Below are 25,081 nucleotides of genomic sequence, written 5' to 3' on the forward strand. Positions count from 1 at the left end.
CAGTTTTTTGTTGTTTTTTTCCCCAGTGTGATTTTAAATGGGATCATTTTTTCACTTTCTCTTTCTGATATTTTGTAAGTGTAAAGAAATGCAACAGATTTCTGTATATTAACCTTGTATCCTGCTACCCTGCTGAATTCATTTATCAGTTCTAATAGGTTTTGTGTGGCATCTTTAGGCTTCTCTATATAGAGTATCACGTCATCTGCAAATAATGATTTTACCTCTTCTCTGCCAATCTGGATACCTTTTATTTCTTTTGCTTGTCTGATTGCTGTGGCTAGTACTTCCAATACTATGTTAAATAGAAAGGGTGAGAGTGTGCATCGTTGTCTTGTTCCTGAATTTGGGAGAAAGGCTTTCAGCTTCCACTATTATGTATTATGTTGGCTGTGGGTTTGTCATAAATGACTTTTACTATGTTGAGATATGTTCCCTCTGTACCCACTTTGGTGAGAATTTTTATCATGAAGTGATGGTGAATTTTATCAAATGCTTTTTTTGCATCTATTGAGATGATCATACGATTTTTGACTTTTCTTTTGTTAATGTGGTATACCACATTGATTGATTCGTGTATGCTGAACCATCCTTGCTACCCTGGAATGAATCCAACTTGATCATGATGTATGATCCTTTTTACGCATTACTGCATTCAGTTTGGTAATATTTTGTTGGGGATTTTTACATCGATATTCATCAAAGATATTGGCCTGTAATTTTCTTTTTTTGTAATGTCTTTGTCTGGCTTTGGTATCAGGGTGATAGTGGTTTCACAGATGAATTTGGCAGTGTTCTCTCCTTTTTAATCTTTTGGAATAGTCTGAGAAGGACTGGGATAAGTTCTTCTTTGTATGTTTGGTAGAATTCCTCAGTGAAGTCTTTCAGTCCTGTACTTTTGTTTGCAGGGAGTTTTTTTTTTTTTTTTTAATTACAGATTCTATTTCACTTCTAGTGATTGGTCTGTTCAAATTATGTGTTTCTTCTTGACTCAATTTTGACAGGCTATATATTTCTAGAAACTTGTCCCTTTCTTCTAGGTTGTCCAATTTGTTCATAGTATTTTCTTATTATTTTTTGTATTTCTGTGGTATTTGTTTTTATTTCTCCTCTTTCATTTCTTATTTTATTTGGGTCCTCTCTCTTTTCTTCTTGGTGATCCTGGCTAGAGGTTTGTTGATTTTGTTTATTTTTCAAAAAACCAGCTCTTGGTTTTATTGATTTTTCTATTGTTTTCTTGATCTCTGTTTTATTTATTTCCTCTCTGATCTTTATTATTTCCTTCCTTCTGCTAACTTTGGGTTTTGTTTGTTCTTCTTTTTCTAGTTCTTTTAGGTGGTAGGTTAGGCTGTTTGAGATTCTTCTTGTTTCTTAAGGAAGGCCTGTATTGCTAATGAATGTCACTCTTAGAACTGCTTTTGCTGCATCCTATAGATTTTGTAAGGTTGTGTTTTCATTGCCATTTCTCTTGAAGTATTTTCTGATTCCCTCTTTAATTTCATTGTTGACCCACTGGATTTTTTGTAACATGTTATTTTTTTTTTTTTTGTAACATGTTATTTAGTCTCCATGTGATCATTTTTTTCGTGTTTTTTTAAATTATTTATTTATTTATTTATTTGGCTGTGTTAGTTCTTCACATCTGTGTGAGGGCTTTCTCCAGTTGTGGCGAGCGGGGGCCACTCTTCATCACGGTGCGCGGGCCTCTCACTGTCGCGGCCTCTCTTGTTGCAGAGCACAGGCTCCAGAGGCGCAGGCTCAGTAGTTGTGGCTCATGGGCCCAGCCGCTCCGTGGCATGTGGGATCCTCCCAGACCAGGGCTTGAACCCGTGTTCCCTGCATTGGCAGGCAGACTCTCAACCACTGTGCCACCAGGGAAGCCCCTCGTGTTTTTATTTCTATGGTTGATTTCTAGTTTCATTCTGTTGTGGTCAGAAAAGATGCTTGAAATAATTTCTATCCTCTTAAATTTGTTGAGGCTTATTTTGTGCCCTAGTGTGTGGTCCATCCTAGACAATGTTTCATGTGCATTTGAAAAGAATGTGTATTCTGGGTTTGGGGGATGTAGTGCCCTGTAAATATCAAGTAAGTTCAATTGTTCCATGGTATCATTTAATGTCTCTGTTGCCGTATTGATTTTGTCTTAGAGATCTGTCCATTGATGTCAGAGGGGTATTAAAAGTCTCCAACTATAATTGTATTCCTGTCAATTTCTCCCTCTATGTCTGTTAGTATTTGTTTTATATATTTAGGTGCTCCCATATTGGGTGCATGTGTTAACAAGTGTAATATCCTCTTCTTGTATTGACCCCTTTATCATTATATAGTGTCCTTCTTTGTCTTTATGAACTTTGTTTTAAAGTCTACTTTGTCTGATATGAGTATTGCTACCCCTGCTTTCTTGTAGTTTCTATTTGCATGAAGTATCTTTTTCCAACCCCTCACTTCCAATCTATATGTGTCTTTCAGCCTAAACTGAGTCTCTTGTAGGGCAGTATATTATTGGTTCCTTTCTGTTCTTTTTCTTAAATCCAATCGGCCACTCTAGTTTTTTAGTTTGGAGCATTTAGTTCATTTAAAGTAATTCTTGATAAGTATGTATTTATTGCCATTTTAAACCTTGTTTCCAGTTGATTTTATAGTTCTTCTTATTAATTTCTTGTCCTTTTTGTTTTTCCTTTTGTGGTTTGATGGTTTTCTCTTGTATTATGCTTGAGTTCCTTTGTTTTTGGTTTTTGTGAATCTGTTGTATAATTTTGATTTTTGGTTACCCTGGTTTTTAAGTATGTTGACCCATAACTATATCTACTGGCTTTAGACTAATAGTCATACAAGTTCAAACACATTCTAAAAGATCTACATCTTTTTACTCCCCTCCCCCACATTTTGTGATTTTGACGCCCTATTTTACATCTTCATGTTTATCCTTTTGCTATTAACTGTAGTTATAACTGCTTTCACAAAAATTATTTTATTGTTTTTTAATCTATGTACTGGCTTATTTAAGTAATCTTCAATCAGTTTATATATTTGCCTTTCTTATTGTGAGTCTCCCTTTCCTATAGATTCTTGACTCTTTTCTACTTAGAGAAGACCTTCCAATATTTCCTTTAGGTTAGGTTTAGTATTGCTGCATTCTTTTCGTTTTTGCTTGCCTGAGAAATTCTTTATCTCTCCTTCTATTCTAAATGATAATCTTCCTAGGCAGGGTATCCCAGGTTGTAAGTTTTTCCCTTTCAGGACTCTGAATATATCATTCCACTCCCTTCTGGCCTAAGTTTCTGTAATCATCTGATAGCCTTATAGGGGTTCCCTCGTGACTGACTCTTTCTTTTCTCTTAGTGCTTTTAGAATCTTTAACTTTTGCCATTTTAATTATGATATGTCTTGGTGTGGGTCTGTTTGGTTCACCTTGTTTGGGACCTTCTGTGCTTCCTATACCTGGATATCTGTTTCCTTCTTTAGGTTTGGGAAGTTTTCAGCCACCATTTCTTCAAATACATTTTTTTTTTTTTTTGCGGTACGCGGGCCTCTCACTGTTGTGGCCTCTCCCGTTGCAGAGCACAGGCTCCGGACGCACAGGCTCAGCGGCCATGGCTCATAGGCCCAGCCGCTCCGCGGCATGTGGGATCTTCCCGGACCGGGGCACGAACCCATGTCCCCTGCATCAGCAGGCGGACTCCCAACCACTGAGCCCCCAGGGAAGCCCTTCAAATACATTTTCAATCCCCTCCTCTCTTTCTTTTTCTTCTGGAACCTCTACTATGCATAAGTTGGCGTGTTTTATATTACCCTATAAATCTCATATGTTCCTTTCTTTTTTTTTTTTTCTTTCATTTTTCTTTCTGTCCACTGTTCTGTCAGGTGATTTCCATTATTCTATCTACCAGATCACTTATGCATTCTTCTGTGTTATTTAGTCTGCTATTCATTGCTTTTAGATCAGTTTTTATCTTGGCAATTGAATTGTCTAATTTTGATTGCTTCCTAATTCTAGTTTCTAGTTACAGTGACCTGAATTTCTTTCTTAATTCCTTTAGCATTTTTATTACCTCCTTTTTGAACTCAGGGTCAAGTACACTGAGTTTGTTCTTTCAGGGGATTTCTCTTGTTCTTTTAATTGTGAGTAGTTCCTTTGCTTTTTCATTTACTTACATTTCTTATATTTACATTACTTACATTTCTCTGTCTCTATGAATTTAGGAGAAATAGTTATCTACTTTGTTCTTGAAGGGCTGTTTTTATGTGGGAGCATTCCTGTGCAGGCTGTGGGTCCAATATTTTTGGTGCTTGGGCTGTTTTTGGTATGAATGCCTGCCACATCTTTCCTCAGAGTATGCTGGACATTATCCCCTTGACAGGGGGTTGACTGCTGTTCTGATGTCCAGATCCTGCACTGGGTGTTGGGTGATGCCTCCTCTTTGCTCCATGGCTGTCATAGCCCTGTCAGTGGTGAAGTCTGCTCCCCACTTATTGCAGTAGAAGTCCTGAGGGTCAGGTTCAATAAAGCTCCACTGTACTTAAGTATATGCTCTGCCCCCAAGGAGGTGAGCCCTGAAGCAAGTGAGACCCATTGTGGTCACGGCAAACCTATGTGTTACCCATGCAGGTGTCCAAGATTTTGCCCAGAAGCAGCCCAAGGCCACATTCCTTTCTCTGTTGTATTCATCCCAGACCTAGTACTAAGCTGGTGGAGAAGGCCGGAGCATCGTGGCTGCAGGAATTGAGGTGGTTGTGCTGTGGCCTGGGACCTGTGCTGCCTCTGAGGCAGGCCTCTGCCTGGACCTGTCCACCCCAGATCCAGCTCCAAGCTGTGGTGTGAGGTGGGCTTAACTACAGCACTCCTGCTGAGAAAGGAACTGCTGCATAATCCTATCCAGGGGCTATCCACTGAGGACATGGGATTCTGTGATGCCACCAACCACCACGTGTGCACGCCAACAAAGTCCACTGCTGCCCAGATCTGGCCCCACTGTTGGAGGGCTGATAATGAGCTCAGATGTCAGCCCCACCCCAACCCTGTACATGCTCACAAGGCCTGCACCACCGGAGCCGTGCCCTGCTGTTAGCAAGCTGAAAGTGGGGTTCCGTTGGTGGACCCACGTCCCACCCTACATGCACTAACAATGGACCTCACTTCAGGCCCTCCAGCCTGTCTCCAAGCAGCTAGACCAAGTCCTCTCCCAAGGTCCCTTCGCTGCAGTTTCAGCACTTTAGTACATACTAGCAGCCCTGCCCAGCGTGCATTTCAGGCTTGGAAGTGCAGCAAGGTGGTAGTAGTCAGCGTCAGGGCTGGTCTCTCTCTGCTCTGATTGCTAGCAAGCCAGCATGTACACATGCCTCATGAGCAGAGTCCAGGCCCCTCCAGCTCCCTATCTGTCCCAGTGGGCCTCCCAGCAGACAGGGGAGTTTCATACAGCAAGGGCCTGCCTGTGTGGACACTCCCTCCTTTACAGATCCCCCCAGGGGTGCTGGTCCCATCCTGATGACTTTTTTTTTTTTTGTCCTACTCAGTTACATGGGATCTTTCTTTCAGCTTTGGTCATTTAAGAGATCTTCTGCCACTGTCTGGTTGGTTTTTTGTGAGAGTTGTTCTACGTGTAGCTGTAATTTCTGATGTGCTTACATGGGGAGGTGAGTTCTACATCCTCCTACTCCGCCATCTTGATCTCCTCAATAGTTTTTTACTCAATTGAAAAGACGTTAACATATTAATCCTGAGAAGCCAAAGGATTTAATTCAGCTATGCTAGTGGATGTGGTTGCTCAGTTATATATGCATTATGATAAAGGAAATAATTTAGTCCTTAAAACATATTTTTATGAAAGAGCATTTTCATTTTGTCTTAAGATAATGCCACATGCCCCCTTTCACTGACACCACACACACTTGTAAGTATGTTATTCGCAAGTCCCTGGATATTATAAATACCCTGAGCAACATGTAAAGTCACAGAAATCTTGCTTTCATTATTTTGTCATCAAAATCCCCTTGACAAACTTCCCCCCCCCCCCCGCCCCAACTCTCTCTCCTGGAAGGCAAGGGTGGGAGTTCCTTGTGTATGAGATCTTGACCCACAGCACAGTGGGTGGTCGACAGGTAACAATAACATTTGCTCTCAGAAGCAGAAGCTACTTTCAAAAGGAGTGGATTATTTTTAGCAATCCATGTGGGCTAATTGGTGAATAAAAGGTTAGGGAATTTCAATTCCACAAACATTATCTAGGTCCCCCATTACATGCCAGCAAGTTACTGAAAGGATATGGGCCTTGTCCTTCTAGAGCTGACAGTCCAAGGGGAAGGGGAAGGAGGGTGGTTCAAATATAAAGGAAGGACATCTTACCCAGGCCGGATGGGAGAGTGGCAGGAGCCATTAAAGGCCTCTTGGAGGCAGGAACACCACCTGAAGGATGAGGAGGCATCAATAAATACAACAAACAAATATAAGGGGGCCAGGTAGGCAGCAGAAAGACCAGTCAGAGGCATCAGACCTGAGTCCCAGACCTGCTTTTGCAACAACCAGGATCTGACCTTGAGCAAGCCATTTGACCTTTCTAGTTCTCCTTTTCCTTATCTATGATATGCGATGGTTAGATTATGTCAGTTGACCTTAATCCTTGCTGTGCATCAGAAATCATCTGGGATCTTTCTAAAAATCCTGGATCCTTCCCCCCAAAGTGTGGTTTTAATTGGTGGGGCAGCAGCGTTTTGGGCAATAGCTTTCCAGGTGATGCTAGCCTGCAGCCCAGGCTGAGAACCACGGGCTGAGATGAGCTCTCAAGCCTATGGTTCTCAACCCTTAGGGCACAATAACATCCTCCCAGTGCAGGCTGCATTCCCAACAATTAGGCGAGACTCTCTGGGGAGGTGGGACCCAGGCATCGGTATTTTTGAAAGTTCCCAGGCTGATTCCGTGGTGCAGCCCAGATTGAGAACCACTGTTCTAGGCCCTCTCACGACTTCAGTTTCCTATATGGCCAGTGAAAGATGGGAAAAGGAAGGAAAGAGAAGCCAGTTTCTCCCAGAAGAATGAGAATTCTTATGTCAAATTAAAAAGAGAATTGAGTGCCAAAAGCCCCCGACAGAGTTGTAACACACAGTAGGGTTGATTTTGGACATGTGCATAATTCATGTTGATGCATGACAGGTAGAAAATGTCCACTCCAAAATGCTCTCAGCTCTAAATTCAAAACTCCAAGGACTACATCTATAAAGTGACTCCATGGTGTGTGCTCTGCAATACTTAGAATATGATTTGCATGGTTGACTGGAACATGAACATTATATTCCCTACCCCCAAGGTTACTTAAATCCACTTATTAGGCAATGGTGAACTAAACAAACAGTCATTAGAAACACTCCAGACTACCTTTTAAATCTGTTGCTAAATTATATTTTGCCTGCACCAAACTCATACACACAGCATGTCTACAAGCATCATGAAACCAAAGCCTCAGAAATATTTATGTTAATAAGAGCATAAGCCACCTCTGGGCCCTCACATGGGATTCTTCAGGGAAGTAAGGGCTCCTTAAGATGAGGGCTGTTCATTACTGTTATTTCTCACATCTGGGTAAATAAAGCACTGCCCACATGTGGTTAGAAATCCAAGGAGAAAATGAACTCTCCGGAGGTCTGGAAACGAAGAACACCTCTGATCGACTGCCTCATTTCCTGAAATGAGTCAGAAATGAAAGTAATTCTTCAGAAAAGAACATCTGCAGGGTGACGCAGCTTATAAAGTAAGGCCAGATGATACCTGGGACTAAGAGGCTGGGCCTGGGGAAGGAGGAACGGCCTGGACAACAGGGCTGGGGCCCCTGCGCTGCACTTAATCTTGGAGCTGCTGCTGTTCGCTTAGAGGGTCTGCAAATCCAATGAGCGGCTGGGCGTCCTGGTCTCAGCTGTAAATCTTGATTAGCAGTAAGAATGCTCGCATGCCATTAGAAAGCTTGCCCCTCTCTGAAGGGTCGAAGCAGCCAGAAAGGATGCATATGTCGGTGTGGACAAGGAAACAGCAATGCTTACAAGAAAGACGATTTTGCTTAACTAGAAAGAGCCTATGCCTGCTGATTTGGAGAGCCTTTCTTCCTGAGGAGGAAGGACTGCTGTACAGAGATGACCTAAGGCCGCCCAGGGAGGCCCTTCCTTCACATTACGCAGGAAGGAGAGGTACTGGCATATGGTCAGGGACTGGAGGGCAAGAAAGACAAACACCTTTCACAACAACTCCTGTACGAACCAAGAGACAGGAAGGTGAAAAACAACGGCTGTCGTCACCAAAATCGGACGCCAGTTATTTCTATTAGGTGGCCCATTACTATTCTTTCCATAATGGGTATTAAAAAGAAATGCATCTCCATAATGCTGGTGGGGGGCTGAGGAGGCTGAAAACAATCTAAATGCCCATTAATAAGTGACTAGTTAAATTAAAATCTCGTACATACACAATGGAATACTATGTAGCCATTTAAAAGAAGGCCAGTCCAGAGCGTGTGCAGATACAGAGATACGTATTTCGTAGGATACATGAAGACAGGAGGAAAAAAGGCCCCTGGACTCTGTTTAGAGCTAAACAGAGTATGTAAACGTGTATGTAAATGTATTTAAAGAAGCTGCCTTAGTGTAGGAGAAGGGGGCTAGGAGAGTGTCGTTCTTCCTTTTATACCCTCAATACAGTCTGAATTATCTTTTCAGGTACCTACCACCCCACTGCTGTTAAATAATAGGCCTTAACTAGGAAGGCTATTTTTGGTTTCTTCTTTGTACTAGTCTCTCTAGATATAATTTAAAACAAATGAATGTTATTTTAAATAGATATTATGGGCTGAACTATGTCTCCTCAAAATTCATATGTAGAAGCCCTAACTCCCGGTACCTCAGAATGTGACTATATTTGGAAACGGGCCTCTCCAGAGCTGATGAGTTAAAATGAGGCTGATAGAGTGGGCCCTAATCCAATCTGATTGGAGCCCTTAGAAGAAGAGGAAATATGGACACACAGAGAGACCTCAGGATGTTCACACACAGAGGAAAGACCATGTGAGGATGCAGCGGGAAGGTGGTGTCCACAAGCCAAGGAGAGAGGCCTCAGAAGAAACCAAATCTGTTGACACCCTGACCTTGGACTTCCAGGCTGCAGAACTGTGAGAAAATAAATTCTGTTGTTTAACCCTCCCAGTCTGGTATTTTACATGGAAGCCCTAGTACACTAACACAGTACAGGCATCCCTCATTTTACTGCACTTCACTTTACTGCACTTTGTGGATACCGTGTTTCTACAAATTGAAGGCTTATGGCAACTCTGCATCGAGCAAGTCTACTGGCACCATTTTTCCAACAGCATTTGGTCACTTCATGTCTCTGTGTCACATTTTGGTAATTCTCACAATATTTTAAACTATTTCATTATTGTTATATTTGTTACGGTGATCTATGATCAGTCATCTTTGGTGTTACCACTGTAATTGTTTTGGGGCGCCACGAACTGCACCCACATAAGACAGCAAACTTAACTGATAAGTATTGTGTGTGCTCTGACTGCTCCATCAACCAGCTGTTCCTTCTCCCCGGGCCTCCCTGCTCCCTGAGACACCACAATATTGAAACTAGGCCAGTTACTAAGTGAAAGGAAGAGTCAAGCAATGTGGCAAACGTCATTGCTGTTACGGTAAGAAAATGCCACAGCAGCCACCACCCTGATCAGTCAGCAGCTGTCAACATCAAGACCTTCCATCAGCAAAAAGACGATGACTTGCTGAAGGCTCAGATAATGGCTAGCATTTTTTAGCAATAAAATATTTTCAAATGAAGGTAGGTACCTTGCTTTTTAGACACAATGCTATTACACACTTAATAGACTACAGTATAGTGTAAACTTAACTTTTATATGCACTGGGAAACCAAAAAATTTGTGACTCGCTTTATTGCGATGTTTGCTTTGTTGCAATATTTGCTTCATCATGGTGGGCTGGAGTCAAACCCACAGTATCTCTCAGGGATGCCTGTATATACATAAATAGATGGGTGAAATTCAAACTAACATAACATGGAGACAGGCGCCCAAAAGTCTTCAGTGGGTCAAAACCCCGCTATGTCTGCTGTGATGAAGATGGCCTCACCTGGCATGTGAATAAACTGGGGCACATGATGCTTCTGACTAGATCAGGGTAACCCAATTTAGTGACTTGGGCCAGGACTAGAACAGGTTTCCTATCTCAGTCAGGACTCAGTCTGCTTATGCCACTTACCTTTTACTTAACAAATCCCATAACTCAAAGGAATAGAGGGGCGCAGTGGTTGAGAAACTGCCTGCTAATGCAGGGGACATGGGTTCGAGCCCTGGTCTGGGAGGATCCCACATGCCGCGGATCGGCTAGGCCCGTGAGCCACAATTACTGAGCCTGCGCGTCTGGAGCCTGTGCTTCGCAACAAGAGAGGCCGTGATAGTGAGAGGCCCGCGCACTGCAATGAAGAGTGGCTCCCGCTTGCCACAACTAGAGAAAGCCCTCGCACAGAAATGAAGACCCAACACAGCGAAAATTAATTAATAAACTCCTACCCCCAACATCTAAAAAAAATTTAAAAAAAAAAGGAATAGAGCTCAAGATATGTTATTAGTGTCCTTTAAAGGCTTGGCTTATATTCAAAAGGCTTTCTTCTTGTGCTGATAACTAATGAAAAAGAAGGTGTAACTATAATATTATTAATCAATTTAAAAAATATAAGATTTGGTACCAGGGTTTGTAAAAATTTCAAAAAACAAAACAAAATGCCATATTTCTGTACCCACCTAATTTTTTTATAGCTTAATACATGTGGTCTCAGGTCACAATGCAATATATTAAAAGTATGATATTCCTAGGCTAAAATATCCTTATAAAATTATATAGATTTTTATAAATTAATCAATCCTCCCTTTAAAAATCAGAGTTGGGCTTCCCTTGTGGCGCAGTGGTTGAGAGTCTACCTGCTGATGCAGGGGACATGGGTTCATGCCCCGGTCCGGGAAGATCCCACATGCCGCGGAGCGGCTGGGCCCATGAGCCATGGCCGCTAAGCCTGTGCGTCCGGAGCCTGTGCTCCACAACGGGAGAGGCCACATCAGTGAGAGGCCCACGTACCGCAAAAAAAAAATTAGAGTTTAGTGTTAAAAGAGATATTAAAGCCACAGACTTTACCTACAGATTCTATAACGCAGAAGTGGGCTAAGATCCAGGCACATGAAAAGAAGATCAAAACTTGAAGCTAAGTATTTGGTACAGTCAGTTCAGGCCACATTCTGAGGAGGGCAGACTCACTTTTGCCTTGAATGGTTAGGGAAAAGTTTCAACAAGGGCAAGAGCTCTAAACCAATCTGGTATTAGACACATAAAGGCTAAGGAGAGGTAATATATCCAGGTCTGCCTTGCCACTGAGTATAAAGTTTTAAAGGCAAGAACTATGTACCTAAGATCCTAACAGAGTGCCTGGCACATAGTAGGCACCTGCCAGAGCTGGGGCAGGGGAACAGTGGGGGAAAGTACACAGTATGCTCACCTTGGGGTCTGTGGTGCAGGTTCTTGTAAGGAGGTTGTGGGATATAAAGTTAAAGCAATTGGGGCCAACCCCCAGACTGAAGTCTGGGGAGTCTTTAAAGGTGTTTCTGAAAGAGAATATTATAGAACACAGATGGGACCAGCAGTGACGTACAGAATGGACCAGAGAAATGACAGGGAATCAATCAATCAAAGGGTTAATCAAAGGAGGTTAATCATGTAATCTATTGGGAAAAGTCTCAGCTTCCTAATGTATAAAATGGGCATCATACTACCTATCTTCATAGGGCTATTATGAATACTAAAGTTGGGCATACCACATGGCCTGACAGTAAGCACTTAAGAAAATATAATTGCTATTATTATCATGATGACTATTCCACACTGAAAAATAGAGAAGGAAATGAGTGAGAGAACAAGTGTGAGGTGCAGAAGCAGGGTATGTCTCCTTGGGCTCTCAAGTCCTTTAAAGAGAGGATGATAATGGCTTTTTTGGAGTGAAATGTACTGCATTTATTCCTTAGCTCTCCAGAAATTAATACATCAATACAGGAGAACCAACACAGGCAAATCGGATGTCTGAAATGATCTTTAAAATCAAGATACTCCAAAATCAATTTTTAAGTTGCCTTTGTATAAAAGTAACTATATGGGTTAAGGCTAATCAGTTTTGAAACACTAAATTAATAGACTCAGATATAAATCCACAAGAACAATTTTCATAATGAAAATGCCAATGCCTTTTTAATTAAGGATGGAATTGCCAACATAAAAGACTTCAGATAAATGAGGAATTGTTCCTTTCACTCATAAATGAAAGGACCTGATAACTCTGTGAATTATTTTGAGATACTGATTACCAGAATTGTTTAGAATCTCAGCTACAGGACTTTCCAACTGCATAATAATCACCTCATATTGGGGCTGAGAGCCTCAGACCACATTTGGCGCTCTGGCTTTTTAAGTTCCTTTTTCTGGTTATTATCAGAGGGCCCACAGCGCTATATTTAGAGTCATTAGATACATATGAAGCTCTACTGAAGATAATGGCATTTTGTCTAACAGGAAGCAATGCTAACTTTATTTCTTTTTGTCAACTTGACCTTAGAAGGAAGAGTTACTACACATAAAAAAAAAATACATGCACATTTACATAAATACATACACGTGTACACATGGTAAAAGGTTTACCAACTAACCTTTATGTATCAAACATCATGAAATTAATGCACCAGAGATCCGTGTTAATATTCCTATTCTCAACATACATGATCTATTTAAAAACTGCTTACTCTTTGGCCCTGAACCAGGTTTCAACATTTACTGTATCATTGAAGGGTATTTTACTTCTTAAAATTAATTCAAAAACAAAACAACAAAACAAACAGAACCCACAAAATTACCCAAAGGGACTAACACAAAGGGAGAAAAATAAGGCATAACTGATTCGTTTTGCCAGAGCCAAGAGAAACTTTCCAATAAACAATGAGGCCCAGGTGAAGAGAGAGTTAGCAGTCAAACAAATTAGTCAACTAAAGGAAGTCAAACACACCAGCATCATGTGACGACTGTAGACAGATATCAGCCAGCACATATACATATTCAATACCGAAAATGAGTAACATCTTAGAAGAAAACAGCAGAGAACAAAATAAGGAATTTAGAAGTGGGAAGAACAAAAGGATTCCTGTAAAGAGAAGAACAAAGGCTAAGACAACATGGGACAGGTAATGGGGTGACCGCCAGATAAATCAAGAGGAATGAGTTTGAATCTCTCTGCTTTGTCCACCCAACTGGTTATCTTCAGAATGTTTCTTAACTTTTCTAAGCCTCAGAATCTTCATCTGTTGTCTGAACAGGGAAGTATTGTATGATATCCAAAAGTCTCTTGCAGCTTGGACAAAAGACCAGAAGTTTCTGTTTAGATGATAAAGTTACTTTTTTTTTTTTTTTAATAGGCTACTTTCATTGCACAGTGGGATTCAAGTGCACAAGTCTGGAATTTCACAGAAGGGAGCCCCGTGGAGCACAGCCCTGAAGCCTGAGCTAAACCAAGGCCTCTGAAATGAGTACAAACAGCTGAACATTCCCTGTGCTACAATGTTGACCTAGGCCACAATCACTTTGCCTCTGCCCTTCCTAGCTCTTCCTCGTCGGATACACTCTTTACCCAATCCCAACGCTTCACACAATCCTGCCAAATGCAAGTAAGATGCACATTTATGAAAAAGTTGGTAGAGCTCATCAGGTGTAAGAGAAAATGAAAACGTTTTATGGCCGCCCCTGACCTTGAGAAATGACAATAACCAGTTCTACTTATTGCCCTGTTACAGTGAGTAGTCCAGTAAGTCCCCTTTCAAAATCTTCATAATCTGAAATGTGAAAAAATATTTATACCTACAACAGTCTCACAGTATTATTTATAACAGCAAAATAATCTGCTACACGTTAGATCTGCAACGATCAAGGGATGATTATGTAAATGGTACCTCGACTTAAACTCTCATCCACAGCCCCTGTGCTCAGCCCCTCCATGGGAATCAGATTGCCTGCTGATGAACAACCTCTTCACCAGACTTAAGATCCTGGAGGCAAAAACCGTGTTTTGTTCATGGACTCAGCCACAAAGTCTACCTCACAGTGAAGACAAAATAAGTATCTGTGAAATGTTTGCTAGCAAAGGCTTCCACGTCAGTTCTGTCTAGTGGAATATTATGCAGCTATTAAATGTGGTTTGTGAAGCATTTTTAAATATAAAGAATGCTGATGATGAAAAGGTCCTGGAGACGAAAAGCGGTGAATGTATATAATGCCACTGAATCGTACGTTTGAAATTGGGTAAAATGGTCAATTTTACGTTCTGTATGTTTTACCACAATGAAAAATAAATATTATGGAATGCTTATGAGGCAAGTTAAGTGGAAAGACAGGATACTGTATTTCTAAACTATATAAAATTCTGCGTTTTTAGAAGGCTGGAAAGAAGCACATTAAGGTATTCATGTTTGGTTTATCTCTGAGCAGTAGCATTAGGGGTGATTTCTGTTTTATTTGCAATTTTCTGTTTTTTCCAAAATATCTACAATGGACCACTTAGAGTCATACCTTGGGATCTGCGGGTGATTGGTTCCAGCACCCCTGCAGTTACCCAAATCCTGGATGCTCAAGTCCCTTATATAAACTGGTGTAGTATTTGCATATAACCTAAGCATATCCTCCTGTATACTTTAACTCATCTCTAGATTACTTATAATACCTAATGCAATATAGATGCTATGTAAATAGTTGCTGGCTTGTGGCAAATTCAAGTTTTGCTTTTTGGAACTTTCTGGAAATTTTGGGGGGGAATATTTTTGATCCACGGTTGGTTGAATTTGTGGACGCAGAACCTGTGGATACAGAGAGCTGACTGTAACACTACAATCAGAAAAGTATGTGGCACAGCAGACGTCAGGGATTGGAAGGTTTGGTTACCAACAGGTTTAATTTGGATGAGAATCATTCACCTTGCTATGAGCCTTGATACTGCATACTATCTGTGCTTGCCCACACTGTGGAGACAACCCAAAGGCATGCCATGAGGGTTAAAATTTTAACTTTATTATATTAAAATGTCTTTCTCTTCTTTTTCTTTTTGCAATGCTGGAAAGCATGCATTACAAATTTGCTGCTCCGTAAGTATGCTTTGTCCAGGCTGAGAAATAGGAATAGATGATTGTTTTGGACACGTAAGTGCCGAACTGCATCAAATGCACAGTTTGTCTCAGAGGTGAAGGCTTTCCGGACCTGGGATGGGCCAGTTTGGAATGCCTCGTAGAGAATGAGGCATCCAGACAGACTCAGGAAACATGAGAATCACCACATTTAAGGATAAATTAGAAGCAAGGCCTTTGGAGTTGCACAGACTCAGGATTGAAGTAACATATAAAAAAGACCTAGGACTGCCACCTATACTTGTCATGTTGAGCGCTCCTGGCCTCAGTTTCCCCACAAATAAACGGGGATAATAATACCTGCCCCTTGGGTATTAAATGGGATGATGTTTGCAAATCTGAGACACAAGAAAATCCAGAGCAGAGCCTGCAGTCAGTAGGTGCTCAATCAGTATCACTGGTTTCCTTTCCTTCTTTCGAAAAGAGTATCTAATCTGGGAAAGCAACAGTAAATGACTTGAACACTAAAAATGACCAACTGTCTATAAACAAAGTTAATATGATAGGAGTAAAGGAAGATATTTTCAATAATATTTTAAGTTATCCCATCAATTCAGTTCTCATATAGTTCAAAACAATATTCTTATTCTTTGTTCCTTAGTAATAGGAAAATATTAATCACTACTCTCTGTGTATTTCACACACCTGAGACCATGAAGCCACCCTTCACTTCCTTCTTCAGTGTTCCCATCTTAAAATCTCATTCCTTTGAACAAGCTCTGAGCCCTCTGCAAGTTCCCCCCAACACTGTAAGGGATCCTCCAAATCCCTGGGAGCAGGGCTGAGCTTCGCGTAAGGCAGCACCTGATCCATGCATCCCAATGTTGAGCTTTGGAAAATACAACTAATCATTATTCTTCTGAAGGTTACTTGACTTGGGGCGATAGATGGGGGTGTGTGGGCGCTCCCAAGACAGATCCAAGTGTGACCAGTAGTGCCCTCCGTCTGCTTCCGTAACCTTTGTCCCTTGCTTTGCTTTGTCATCATCAACACTGTTTAGCAAGCCGATAGCTTCTGAGATTGCATCGGATTCAACATTGCACCACATTTCTCCCTTCAAAAGAGCAGCCTGTAGCTTTGCAGAAGATCTGCTCCCTTCCTTGATGAGCTCTTTTACTTGAGTGCCTCACTGGGCAAAGCAGGAAAAGAACCAAACAAAGGATGATGAAAGTCTTCAGCTGTTTGGGGTTTCCTTTGTGCAGACTGAACTATGAACCCCACTACTCTCAGGCTAGAAAGCTCGAGTGTGTTCTTTCAATAAACATGTCCTGAGCTGAGCGGTAAATGCTGGGTATTCCAAAATAAGCCAGTCTTGCCTTATGGAAGAAAAGCGTGTTAACAAGGACACCATAGTGCAGTATGTTCTAAACAAAGGTATATAGCTGCACAGAGGGGCGGAGGAGGACACTGGGTTTGACCAGACAGGATTCTAGGAGTCGGGTAATTCACACATCTCTTTACCAGCCACTGAGGAATGAATGAGCTGACCCCACAGTGTCTCTGGGGGGCTAATGCAGTTGCAGTCTTTTAATGCAGTCTCTTTAACACCATTGCCACTGAATTGCTTTGGTTACTGCATTTGCTTTCTTGTTCCCCTCACATGCTCACCTCCTTACTTTATTTTTGGAATAAAACATATGGTGCTTTCATTCTCTCCCCAGTCTTTCAACCCCATAATGTTTCCTGCCCTGGAGAGTTGCTTTGACTATCAGGGAAAGAACACTGTAATGGCTTAGATGGAGCAAACAGAAAGCAGAACGAGCCTGCTGGCTGAAAGGAGCCAGAAAAGTGTGCGTGGAACCATTGCCTGAAGTGCCCACTGTGACCAGGCCCTCAGCGGCCCTAGCAGGTGAGTGACTGCCCTGTGAATGCCCAGGTGCACCCCTGTCAGCTGCAGCTGGGGACAGTTTATCTTCGAATCACTGTCTGTCCTCCGCCCCTCACCTCACCCATTTCCAGTGGCAGTATATTTGTCAAGAGTGGTTTTTAACCTTTCGTAGGCCATGCAACTCTTTGGGAAAATAGTGAAATTCAAGGATCCTCTCCCCAGAAAATTTCTCAGAAGCAGATAAACATAAAATATTATATACAACTTCTAGGAATTCGCAAACTCCTGAAGCCCATACCTGGAATACTAGGAGGGGTACACTGTTCAGTTTGAAAGTTTTTGAGCTTCTATCATGTGCCAAGCACTTTGGAGACCCCACCTCAAACTCAACTTGTCACCATTCTCTGTGTCGAACTGTTTTCCCACGCCCAGCCTGGAACACGGGTCCCCATGTTATCTGCCCAGGAAACCCCTATTCAGCAGCTTAATCATCACTCTTTTTTTTTTTTTAATAAATGTATTTATTTTATCTATTTATTTTCGTCTGCGTTGGGCCTTCGTTGCTGCCCGCAGGCTTTCTCTAGTTGCAGTGCGCGGGCTTCTCACTGCGGTGGCTTCTCTTGTTTTGGGGCACGGGCTCTAGGTCTCAGGCTCAGTAGTTGTGGAGCACGGGCTTAGTTGCTCCGCGGCATGTGGGATCTTCCCCAACCAGGGCTCTAACCCGTGTCCCCTGCATTGGCAGGCGGATTCTTAACCACTGCACTACCAGGGAAGCCCTTAAGCATCACTCTTGAATGAAAACATTCTGAGCCCTTCACCCTAATTCCCCCACTGCCCCCAAGAGGGTCTCATCGCACCTTATTGCTGCATGACTATACTCAGCAGGCCCTTGTATCAGAGATCCTGCAACATTTACTACCTTCGTGTATTTACATGGCTTTCTTCTCCTGCTAGATGATAAGCAAACTAAGGGCATGGATTGTAACTTCATCATCTTTTATTTCCAGCTTCTAGTAAAGTCCTTATTCTGGAGAAAAACAGTCCATTGAGGGGAAACAGACACAAATTCAGATAATTTTAACACTGGGATCCTAATGGTCAACCTGATGGGATGAGTGATTTTAAGCTAAATCTTCAAGGAGCAGCAGCAGTAAATGAGAAAAGTTAGGAGTGGACATGACAGCAGAGGGGCAGGCGGGCAGGGAACAGTGTGTACGGGGAACAAAGTAATTCAGGATTCAGGGTGACTGAAAATGTAGGCAGGAGGAAGCTATCAGAGATGAGGAGAGAGCAGTACAGAGGGGATGAGGTTATGAAGGGCACCGAACGAGGTGGAAGGGAGCTTAAATTTATTTCGTAAAGGTAGGAAGTCACTGAAAGACATTTTTTTCTTTCCTACTTGAAAAGTGACAGATGATAGTTGTAGAAAATGGAGAAAAGTCATAAACATTTACAACCCCACCATATTGAGACAACCACCATTACCATCTTTATGCATTACATAAACACATACGTATGTGTATGTGACTATGGTTTTCATGTACTTTTGATCCTGCTAACATTTATGAAGCATTTGCTAGATACCAGACATTGTGCTAAATATACTACATGTATTCTGTCATTATGTCATTTAATGCTAAGAAAAATTCTTAGAGGTAGTTCCCATAGTAATCCCATTTTAAAGAGGGAGACATAGTGAAGGGCTGAGTGGTAAGGGGGAGAGGGAGAGGTACAAGGCCACCCAGCTAATATGTAGCAGAGTTAAGATTCAACACCAAATTTTCTTACTGTAAAGACCACTCTCTTACACTTCAATTTTTTAAATTTATTCTCACTCATTTAATTTATAAGACGAGTGAATCACTATATCCAGTCTGCTCAAAAAACTCCCTTTGGGATCCGGATTAGCATTGTAGTAAACTAAAAAAAAACACACCTGAAAAGCATGAGGACTTTACTACTGTCTCCCCAGACAGGGAGCACCAAAACCCCCTGCCATTTACTTAAATATGTTGCAATTGGTAAAGCTTACAGCTTTCTTCACTGAAGCCTTGTAAGTTTAGAAGGGTGACATGTTGAGACATGCACTGTAGACAAATTAATCTGGCAATGGTACAAAAAGGTGGATCTGAGAGGACAAGATTGGAAAGCTGCAATACAAACTGAGAGATAAGGCCACAGTCCCGGTGAGAGACACAGAAGCCTAGGACCAAGGCGGTGATATTTGGGATGGAGGCGAGAGAATGGACTCAGAAAACACAGGAGACAGAATTTAAAGGACTGGGTATGGAGACAAAGCAGCAGCAGGGTGGTGTGAGGACAGAGAGGAGGTGGGGAAGGTGGATAGGGGGTGGCATTCACTGGGAGAGGGAACACAGGAAGAGATGCATTTTTCAGTGTGTGCATTTTGAGGTGGCGGTTGGGGAATAATGAGTTCGACTGTGAACATTAAATCACTGAACACATTCTGAGTGCCTACTACACGCCAGGTGCCTTGCCAAATGCTGGGGTCAGTGGTGAACCAGACTGAGGAGGTCACAGGACAGGTGGAGTGGGGGTAATAGAGTAGGAAAACAAGGAAGCACAGAGGTGGGTACATCCCAGTGGAGATGGCCTGGAGGGAGGTCTGAAGTCCAAAGGCAGGTCAGAAACTGCAAGCGTGAATGGAACGCCCTCAGAAAACACATATAATAGAGCGAGCAATAACAGGGAGCTCCCTGGTGGCCTAGTGATTAGGATTCTGGGTTTGCACTGCCATGGCCCAGGTTCAATCCCTTGCTGGGGAACTGAGATCCAGTGAGCTGTGTGGTGCAAGGGAGGGAGGGAGGGAAGGAGGGAAGGAAGGAAGGAAGGAGGGAAGGAGGGAAGGAGGGAAGGAGGGAAGGAGGGAGGGAGGGAGGGAGGGAGGGAAGGAGGGAGGGAGGGAAGGGAGGGAGGGAGGGAGGGAAGGGAGGGAGGGAGGGAGGGAGGGAGGGAGGGAGGGAGGGAGGACAATAGAGCAAGAACAGAAGTGAATCCAGGTTGGTGCTCTGAGTAACACCAGGATTTTAAGTCAAGCAGAGGAAGCAGGAGACCAAGAAGGAAGAAACAGTCAGACACAGGAGGGGCCAAGAGAGCCCAGATCCCACAAGCCAAGAGGGGAGCAGAAGGAATAATAATCCATCTTGAGACTATCCTGCCCTTGGACTTCTCAGGAAGGATGACTTTTTTTTTAAATTCAAAGGTCATTCAGTCTATTTTAAACATTAAACAAAGTCAGATAAAAAGTCCATGACGAGGGTAAGAATTTACATATCCTGGTCGTCTCTCAGAGGTTTATCCACCAGCCATATGGAGTTGATGATTAATATTCAGCAGGAAGTGAATTTATAACCACGTGCCTGCCATTCAAATGTGAAATGTTTTCTGCCCAGTACACCCAATAATAAATACATTAATACATCTTCAGTTTAAAATACATTTATGAATAATTTTATACATTTTGTAAATTTCCTGGCAAGAATGATAATAGAACAATCTATTTTCACCGCTACGTGAAACAAAAAAGAGGAATGAAAGGTTCAGTTAATCACGGAATTTAATATGCTTTATAATAAATATCAAACAGTCATTACTTGGGCTATACAAAGGGTGGCTGAGGTCAAAAGATGATTATAACAGCAAGAGTTTGTGCCCATATTTATTCTCTGTCAGTCGCTTACATTTGCATAAGAAGTTTCCTCTACTCATCAATTTTTTACCACATTAGAATACTAGAAATCAAATTTGTCTTTTTCTGATTTATATATGGGCAGTAATAATATGATTTGGTAATGATTAACAGTAGGAACATTCAAATAAATGGAAAACACTCGCCCTTCCAAGGTACCAATGCAACGACAGACAGATATGAAAATAAATTACATTCACTGCCTTCGGTAAAGGTTGGAAAGGCTTAGAAAGCCAGGAAGGCACCAGAATCTGAAATGATTACTGTGACAGTGTTTGATAAAGCCAGGAAAGGCCAAATACTGTGAATTCGTCATCTTTTGTCATCTTTGTCAACAGTATGTGTGCGTATGTATGTGTACACAACATACGCACACTTGACTTGATGGCAGCCTGACCATAAAAAGAGAGGCAATAACTTCAAGATTATAGTGGAGACATGTGGGGCCAGAAGGAGATGCAGGATCTATCCATCCAGGAACCGATGGAGTCATAATTTCCCCTCTTGATAACCACCCAGAACTGGGAGTCACAACTAGTAGAGACCAAAATTTATTAAAATGAAAATGACTTGTACAAATGAACTGATTTACAAAACAGAAATAGAGTCATAGATGTAGAAAACAAACTTATGGTTACCAAGGGGGGAAGGGGAGGAGGGATAAACTGGGAGATTGCGGAGCACAGACTCCGGACACGCAGGCTCAGCGGCCACGGCTCACGGGCCCAGCCGCTCTGCAGCATGTGGGATCTTCCCGGACCGGGGCATGAACCCGTGTCCCCTGCATCGGCAGGTGGACTCTCAACCACTGCGCCACCAGGGAAGCCCCCCAAACCAATTTTAACCAGACAGTATATATTGTGTAAGGCCAGTCCATTCTGATTAGCTGGTGCCTGCGCCGCATCGGCTGTTAAATATTTTTTATTTAATTTATATTTTATTCAACATGAATACTTAACTCCTGATATAAACAAAATGTTAACGGACATTTATAGGTGCTATCGTTTTGTTTCTTCTTCTGTATATTCTTACTTTCTTCCAGCGACAATGTAATATTTACGCGATTAAACAAATGTGACATTAAATAACCCAAACTATAGAATGCTCTCTACTCGCTGTAAGGGTCTTAACTTACGTTATGCTGGTCTACAGAACATCTCACTATCAATAAAGCAAAGAAATTTTTTTGACAGAACAAGGAAAGGGGGCCAGTTTTAAAAACAGACACAAAAAGCCTTTAATAAAAGGCTAATTAATAAAAGACACAAGAGGGCTTCCCTGGTGGCACAGTGGTTGAGAATCCACCTGCCAACGCAGGGGACACGGGTTCGTGCCCTGGTCCGGGAAGGTCCCACATGCCGTGGAGCGGCTGGGCCCGTGAGCCATGGCCGCTGAGCCTGCGCGTCCGGAGCCTATGCTCCGCAACGGGAGAGGCCACAGCAGTGAGAGGCCCACGTACCGCAAAAAATAAACTAAAAAATAAATAAATAAATAAAAGACACAATAAGTCTTTAATGAAAGGCTAATCAATAAAAGGCTAATAAAAGTGTTGATTTAACAGCATCTGCAGAGAGTAAGCAAGAACAATACAGTGGTAACCTTTTTCCTAAGCAAGTCTCAAGAGAAAGATAAACACCTGAATGAGTCAAGAATCACGACAATTCCCTGTTGTGTGAAGGTTTCCACAAATCCCCAAAGCTGGCTTAGAGAAAGAGATTTATAAGGATCATGTCTTTACTGTAATTTGCCCCCTCAGAGTCCAAATTTATATTTACATTTAGGTGTGTCAATGACCAAACCATCACCTATAAGACACAATGAAATAACACAACGTAACTTTCATTAATAAAATAAAATAAAGGCTGATCCCCACCGCCACCACTTCCTTACAGTTCACTCTGAGCCTCGGTAAAATGTGGGAGTTGTATGGGCCTGGGCAACAAAACCCCCTCACAGCAGTGAAATGAGTATTTAATGAGAACACCGACTGTCAGCCCAATTTCAGCATGTGTCCCTATCTAAGAAGCAATGGAGAGATGTCATTTCTTATACACTATAGCTAATAAAAACTAGTTTAAGAAATGACAAAAAATTAAAATTAAAAAATCACCTAGACTTTTTTAAAAAAATGATTGGAGATGTTTGGAGACACAGATATGTTTGTGTTTAGAGATTTTTGACCACTTTCCTGTAATATTTGCTTATTAATTTCTTTAAACTTTACAACACCACCTGTTATATTCAGGATGAATACAGGTCTCCAGAAGAGATGAGTTCAAAATGTTACACTTAAGTTTAAAATTACGGAAACATGATGCATCAGATCAGGTGGTTTGACTGTTTAACGATAAAATACGGTTTTGCGGGCTTCCCTGGTGGTGCAGTGGTTGAGAGTCTGCCTGCCGATGCAGGGGACACGGGTTCGTGTCCCGGTCTGGGAAGATCCCACATGCTGCAGAGCGGCTGGGCCCGTGAGCCATGGCCGCTGAGACTGCACGTCCGGAGCCTGTGCTTCGCAACGGGAGAGGCCACAACAGTGAGAGGCCCACGTACCACAAAAAAAAATTAAAATAAAAAATAAAATAAAATACGGTTTTGCAACTGCTGAAATGACCTCTTTGTGACTGTCTGTGTGCTCAGCCAGGTGAAGCCGGCACTCCCACCAGATTCTCTGCTTCAAGCAACTGCACATTAGAAATAAGAAGGTTGTATCATTAACTATTAGAGAAATGCAAATCAAAACTACAATGAGGTATCACCTCAGACAAGTCAGATGGCCATAATTTAAAACTCTACAAATAATAAATGCTGGAGAGGGTGTGGAGAAAAAGAAACCCTCTTACACTGTTGGTGGGAATGTAAATTAGTGCAGCCACTATGGAAAAGAGTATGGAGGTTCCTCAAAAAACTAAAAATAGAGTTACCATATAATCCGGAAATACCATTCCTGGGCATATATCCAGACAAAACTATAATTCCAAACGATACATACAACCTTATGTTCACAGCAGCACTATTTATAATAGCCAAGACATGGAAACAACCTAAATGTTCATCAACAGATGAATGGATAAAGAAGATATGGTACATATATACAATGGAATATTACTCAGCCATAAAAAAGAATGAAATAATGCCATTTTCAGCTACATGGATGAATCTAGAGATTGTCATACTAAGCGTACTAAGTTAGAAAGAGAAAGACAAATAGCATACGATAGATATCACTTACATATGGAATCTAATGTGACACAAATGAACTTACCTACAAAACAGAAACACACTCACAGGCATAGAGAACAGGCTTGTAGTTGTCAAAGGGGAGGGGGTGGGGGAGGGATGGATTGAGAGTTTGGGATTAGGTAGATAGATTGTTGGATAAACAACAAGGTCCTACCGTATAGCACAGGGAACTATATTCAATATCCTGTAATAAACCATAATGGAAAAGAATATGAAAAAGAATGTATATATGTATAACTGAATCACTTTGCTGTACAGCAGAAATTAACACAATATTGTAAATCAACTATACTTCAACAAAATAATTTTTTTAAAAAAAGAAAAGAAAAGGTTGGGAAACACCCCATGCTCTTCACCCCATGTCAAGCCCTTGGAATACACTCTCAAGCTCCACTTTCCAAGATCTTAGTATTCTTTATATTGTATAACAATAATAATAATAACAATAAAGCTTAAGCAGTGGTTGAGGACTTTGAGATGTAGGCTAAACAAATAAAAGTTTTTAAAAAATTCAATGAATAAGCAAACACTACGAGAGAATGGGCAAGAAAAAAGGAGTGGAGAACAGGGTGTTAATTTTGGTCATCTGCATTCTCTCCTAGGGCGTAAGGATGAATTTTCCATCTTGCCAAGATTTCGAGAAGGCTAAATTTAAAACAGCAAGTTTTACCACAGTTGAACAAACTTTACCATCCACAGTGAATGGGACTATAGCAACTTTAAAATATGGCCATTAATTCTTTGAACCTCTTCTCATTAGATGGTGGAAGCTATGTCCCCTCCCCTTGAATCTGGGCAGGCTTGTGACTGCTTCCTCCAACCGAGTCTGATAGAAATGGTGTTTGTGACTTCAAAGGCCAGGCCGTGAGAGGCCATGCAGCTCCGGTCTTGTCCACGGGAACACTGGTCTCTGAGTCCTGAGTTGCCCTGTCATAAGTCCCATTACCCTGAGGCTGCCAGGCTGATGGACAGCTCCAGCTGGGCCCAGCCTTCCAGACCCCCTGCCAAGGTCAGAGAAACATGAGGGAAGCTGTCTTGGACGTGACTGTC

The 25,081-nt window shown here is 41.9% G+C and overlaps 1 protein-coding gene across 2 annotated transcripts in view; it reads right to left on the minus strand.

Moving 5' to 3' along the window:
- Positions 1 to 25,081, minus strand: part of ANO6 (anoctamin 6) — a 202,520-nt gene that overhangs the window by 155,042 nt on the left and 22,397 nt on the right. The window contains exon 2 of one of the 2 annotated variants that reach the window (XM_060166465.1): positions 6,344 to 6,403. The exons of the other annotated variant lie outside the window; for it this stretch is intronic. Within the exon in view, the coding sequence (XP_060022448.1) occupies positions 6,344 to 6,403 (60 nt within the window). The remainder of the gene's footprint in view (positions 1 to 6,343; positions 6,404 to 25,081) is intronic. 2 annotated transcript variants of the gene reach the window in all.

Source organism: Lagenorhynchus albirostris, chromosome 11 (genome assembly GCF_949774975.1).
Source record: "Lagenorhynchus albirostris chromosome 11, mLagAlb1.1, whole genome shotgun sequence".
NCBI lineage: Eukaryota > Metazoa > Chordata > Mammalia > Artiodactyla > Delphinidae > Lagenorhynchus > Lagenorhynchus albirostris.